Genomic DNA, 5,591 nt, shown 5'->3' on the forward strand with positions numbered 1-5,591 from the left:
TTTAATGAAGTGTCCCAAAGATGTTTGGATGAAAAAATATGTTTAAGAGTGAGAATCTAAGAATTGTTGTTGCAAATCAAACTCGTTTTCCACTCAACAAATGATTCATTCACAAATGGTGAGATTAATCAACTTCATGAACCAGTACAATCGAACTATGCATCCCAACACTAAAGAAATAATCTCTAATTGAATAATTTTAAAGATTGTGGTTCATAAACTCACCTATTATTTATAGATGAAATTTATTTGATAGTTTAAATTAAAGAATTGAATTGGTAATACTTTATAGATTTCTAAGTTCTCTGCAATTTTAATGACAGATTGTTAAACCCCACTTGCTATAACTCGCTAGAAATTCAAGTTTCAAGAAAAATATTGGTATACAATTGTAACATAAATTTCTATTGAAACTTTTCATTTACAAACTTTATGAACAAGATTTTCTTCAATATTTAAAACTTTATGAACAAGATTTTCTTCAATATTCACACACAGAGATTTAAACATCAATCAAGACCCAACATGAAGGATTTGACACGATCCATCATTTGAACAACTCTTATCTTAGAAACCTGAGATTTACTCAGAATCTGAAAAGCATGTCCAACACCTTCAAACACTTCATATTCAACTCTCTTACCTATTCTTCCCAAACCATCACAAAACTCCAAGTTCCTATCCTTCAATATATCCATCTCAGATATACACACCAACACAGGCATCATCAATTCCTCCAATTTCACCAATGGATTACACCATGGATGATCACGATCTTCACCGCACGGTAACGCCAATCGCCAATAAGCATCAGAAGCTGCTAAATTCAAAGCAGAACCAGATAATTGAACCATACACTTCTCTGATAACGTTCTCTCTTTTCCACCAAAAAATGGTTGTATCAAAATAAGACCCTTCAAATTCAAAGGCCTTATAAAAGCATCTTCGCATGAATCTACCCTTCTGGCAACATTATAAGCTATGTTACCACCAGCACTGTCACCTCCTAAGAAGACACAAGAAAAGTTGCAATTTTTAGTCCACCATTCAAATTCACTACTAGTACTAGCTTCATTTTGATATAGAAATTGTTTTTTCAACCATATTAGTGCATTTACGCCATCATCATAAGGTGCTGGAAGAGGATTTTCTGGTGCTAATCTATAGTTAACTGACATAATTATGCAACCAAGTTTGGAAGATAGCATAGCAAGAAATTCATGGTAGCAACTCCAAGCTGCAGAACCGACACAGAAGCCACCACCATGAAAATACACCAACAAAGGTAGTTTTTTTTGTTGAGATTTTGGAACATAGAAACGTGCCCAAATGTTTGTAACATTATCAATGATTATGTCTCTTGAAATCACATTGAAATTTGGAGTTATATGATCAGGTGTGACACATGGAACAATATTGGGTCGTTCTATGTATCCATTTTTGTGTACTTTAATAAGACCTTTGATTTCTTCAACAATAGAAGAACCATGGTGTTGTTGATGGTTTTTAGTAGTACCATGTTGTGGGATAAGGGTTAGATTTGAGGTGAGAGTAGGCATATTGGTTTTGGTGAGTGAAGCAGGAAATGAAAGAATGAATAATGTTAATTTGTGGTGATTTTTGTATCCTTTATATACACAACACAAGGAGTGGAAAAAATAAAAACGTTTTTGAAGTGGGAAAAGGTGATGAATGAATGTTTACCTACTAAAGTGGAGTGTTGTAAATGTGTCGACTTGAATTCACATGTGGTGGGTCATCTTCATTCTTAAATGTGTCCTTCACACTTCACATCAATCTAAGTTGAAAATTGAAAAATAATGCAGTCGAGGGGAATATTGTAGTATAGCATTGTACCAAGGACGCAACACACATAGCTTTGGATAAGTAGACCAAAACTTAAATGACAAGTATTTTAATGAGAAGTTTAAAGAAATTGAAAAGGAGGTCATTCTTGTCGGTGTTGGATTTGGGATTCCTTTCTACGCGGCGGAGAAAAAATTAAATATGATTAGTTTATTTGTCTCACTTATTTAAGTGAAGAGGATCAATTTAGGATTGAGAGAGGAAAAGAGAAAATAAGGAATCAAAAGAGAGAAAAAAAATAGAGAAATTCATTTCCGTTTTTCGCAACCAGAGTCACTAAATCAACGATCCCCGTTTCGTTAACCGTCGGGTCGAACTCAAATTTGGAGGGAAGGTTCGTAACGCATATATATAACTTTTGACCTTCAAATTTTCAAAACAACGTTTGAGGTGAGAGTTATCTGCTTCCCACTGAAGCTGCAGATTTGGGAAATTTTTCAGCTTTTGATTCTTATTTGTAAGTTAGTTTGCTTTGTGATTTGCGGTTGTTAGTATTAGTTTGTGAATCACTTTAAGACTCTTTTGTATCCTTAATTGATTCTAGTCGAGTTATTTCTTTGATTTGGACGACTCGTGGTTTTTACTCTCACATTGAGAGGTTTTCCACGTTAAAAATATCAGTGTTCTTTTGTGTCTTTATTTGTTCGATTTGTCATCTTATATTTGTTATTGATCCAAAAGGTTCCTACAAGTCTGGGGAGTTTTATATTCGTTGCGTATTGGTACGTTATTGTGTCTTAATTTCCCATCAGAGTGGCATCAGAGCTCTTGGTTAAGCGTTATTTTACTTGTTTGAATTATGGAGTCAAATACAAAGACGAAGATGGTATTGTTGAATGGTTCTAATTATCATTTATGGAAGGGCAAGATGAATGACTTACTATTTATGAAGAAATTGCATTTACCGGTTTTTAGTTCCGCAAAGTCGGACTCTAATGGGAGAATGGGAGTTTGAACATCAGCATGTATTTGGTTTTATTCAACAATATATAGAAGATAGTGTTTATAATCATATTGCTAATGAGACACATGCAAAAACTTTGTGGGACAAGATAGAGTTCGTGTATGCCTCTAAATCAAAGAATAATAAATAGTTCTTGTTGAATAGCTTCATAAGTTTGAAGTATAAGGAATGAACTTCTATTTTAGATCACTTGAGTGAATTTCAAGGGTTTCTTGATTAGATGTCGGGAATGAGTATCAAATTTAATGATGAACTATTGGGACTATTTTTATTGTTATCTTTACTAAAGTGTTGGGAGACGTTTTAGGTTTCTATCACAAGTTTTGCTCCAATAGGTGTTTTTTTTTGCAAACGGCTAAGGATGGTATTCTTAATGAGGAGATGAGAAGGAAGGCACAGGGCTCTTCATCTCAACCGGAGGTACTTGTCATTGAAAATAGGGGAGAAGTCATAAAAAAGGAACCAAATGGTGGTAGAGAGAATAGCAGAAGCAAGTCCAAGTCGCGATACAAAAATCTAGAGTGTCATTATTGTCACAAAACATGACACACACAAAAGTATTGCTATTAGTGGAAAAGAGATAACAAAGGCAAAAAGGGTAAGTCTAAACAAAGAGACTATGAATATCATGATGATGATCGTGTTACTATTGCTACTAGTGATGATCTTGTTATTCTCTGTGATCATGAGTTTCTTAATCTTGTATCAGACGAGAGCATGTGGATAGTTGACAATGCTGATATATTGCATGTTACCCCAAGGAAGGATTTTTTCACATTTGTACTTCTGGTGATTTTGGAGTGTTGAAGATGGGCAATGATGGTGTATCTAAGGTAATTGGTGGGTGATGTTTGCTTGAAAACCAACATGGGAATGCAATTGTTGCTTAGAGGTGTCAAACATGCTCCATATGTCCGCTTTAATTTGATTTATGTGCATATGTTAGATGATTGTGGTTATGATAATCACTTTGGTTCTGGAAAGTGGAAACTCAACAAATGTAACTTGGTTGTGGCCAGAGGGGAAAAGCTTTCTAAACTATATCGGACAAAAGCTTTGGTTGCTAAGGATAATGTGAATGTTATCGACATGGAAGCATCTTTGTGGCACCGAAGACTTAGTCATATTAGTGAAAAAGAGCTGGATCTTTTTTCCAGAAAGAATGTTCTTCCTGGATCAAAGAATGTAGATTTGGAGAAGTGTTCTCATTGCATGAATGGTAAACAAACTAGAGTATCTTTCAAGAGACATCCTCCCTCAAGGAAGTCAAAGTTACTTCAATTGATACATTATGATGTTTGTGGTCTATTAAAGATAAAATCCTTTAGTAATGCATTTTATTTGGTTACCTTTATTGATAATTGCTCCAGGAAACTATGGGTTTATACATTTAAGACAAAAGACCAAATGTTAGAAAAGTTCAAATAATTCTATGCTTTGGTTGAGAAGCAAACAAGCGAGAAGCTGAAATGTGTTCGTTCAGACAATGGTGGAGAGTATTATGGACCATTTGATTCCTATTTCAAGCATCATGGTATTTCACATGAAAAGACTCCTCCTAAAACTCCTCAATTGAATGGTTTAGTATAGAGGATGAATTGAACACTAATTGAGAGAGTAAGGTGCATTCTCTATGAAGCTAAGTTTCCTAATCATTATTGGGGCGAGGCATCTTACACGGTAGTGCATGTTATTAATCACACTCATACTGTTTCTTTGAACAATGAAGTTCTAGAAAAAAATTGGTTTGGAAAGAATGTTAAGTATGATCATTTGAGAGTCTTTAGTTGTAAGGCTTTTGTGCATATTCCGAAGGATGAAAGATCCAAGTTGGATGCAAAGTCAAAACAATATATATTCAGCGTCTATGGGTAAGATGAGTTTGGTTGTAGGTTGTATGATCCTGTAGGGAAGAAGATTATTTGAAGTCGCGATGTGGTGTTTATGAAAGACCAAACTATTGAATACTTTGATAAGGTAGAGAAGGTTACACCCAAGAAAGATATCAATTTGTCTAATGTTGATCTAGTTCAGTTACCTAGTCATAATCTGGATGTTATTGGTGGTGATGATCACAATGGTGAGTCATATGATTATGTTGATGATCAACAACTTGGAAATGAGGTAAATTTTCCAACTAATGATCGTGAAGGGGAGAGCGATATATCACAAGATGAGAATCTTTGTGAAGATCCAGAATCATCTCAAGTTTTACTTATGAGGTTTAACAGGCAAGACAACCTACTACAAGGTATAATTCTGATGAGTATGTGACCTTGATCGATGAGGGTGAACCCGAGTGTTTTCAAGAGGCCATGGAAAGTGATGAAAATTCAAAGTGGATGGATGCAATGCATGATGAGATGAAATTATTGCATAATAATCACACTTATGATTTAGTGAAGCTTCCAAAAGGCGAAAGGGATTTGGAAAGCAGATGGATTTATAAAGTTAAACATGAGAGCAACTCTAAGTATCTAAGATATAAAGCTAGATTAGTAGTGAAAGGTTTCCGTCAAAGAAAAGGGTGTTGATTTTAATGATATTTTTTCACCTGTTGTAAAGATGTCATTAATTATAACCATGTTGAGTTTGGTTGCTAATCTTGATTTAGAGGTTGAGCAAATGGATGTGAAAACGATTTTCCTTCATGGCGATTTGGAGGAAGAGATCTACATGAAATAACCCGATGGTTTTCAAGTTAAAGATAAAGAAGATCATGTGTGTAGATTGAGAAAGAATTTATATGGGTTGAAGCAAG

At 34.6% G+C, this 5,591-nt stretch overlaps 1 protein-coding gene across 1 annotated transcript; it reads right to left on the reverse strand.

The window, feature by feature from the left end:
- Positions 1 to 384: 384 nt before the first annotated feature.
- LOC127097232 (probable carboxylesterase 6) lies at positions 385 to 1,616 on the reverse strand. Its single transcript, XM_051035735.1, has one exon. The coding sequence runs from the start codon at positions 1,557 to 1,559 to the stop codon at positions 510 to 512; it is 1,050 nt and encodes a 349-aa protein (XP_050891692.1). The 5' UTR covers positions 1,560 to 1,616; the 3' UTR covers positions 385 to 509.
- Positions 1,617 to 5,591: the final 3,975 nt, after the last annotated feature.

This window comes from Lathyrus oleraceus, chromosome 6, assembly GCF_024323335.1.
Source record: "Lathyrus oleraceus cultivar Zhongwan6 chromosome 6, CAAS_Psat_ZW6_1.0, whole genome shotgun sequence".
NCBI classification, from domain to species: domain Eukaryota; kingdom Viridiplantae; phylum Streptophyta; class Magnoliopsida; order Fabales; family Fabaceae; genus Lathyrus; species Lathyrus oleraceus.

Bases quoted from the DNA above. Each gene is read 5' to 3' on its own strand.
- LOC127097232 (XM_051035735.1), bottom strand. From the start codon at position 1,559: ATGCCTACTCTCACCTCAAATCTAACCCTTATCCCACAACATGGTACT.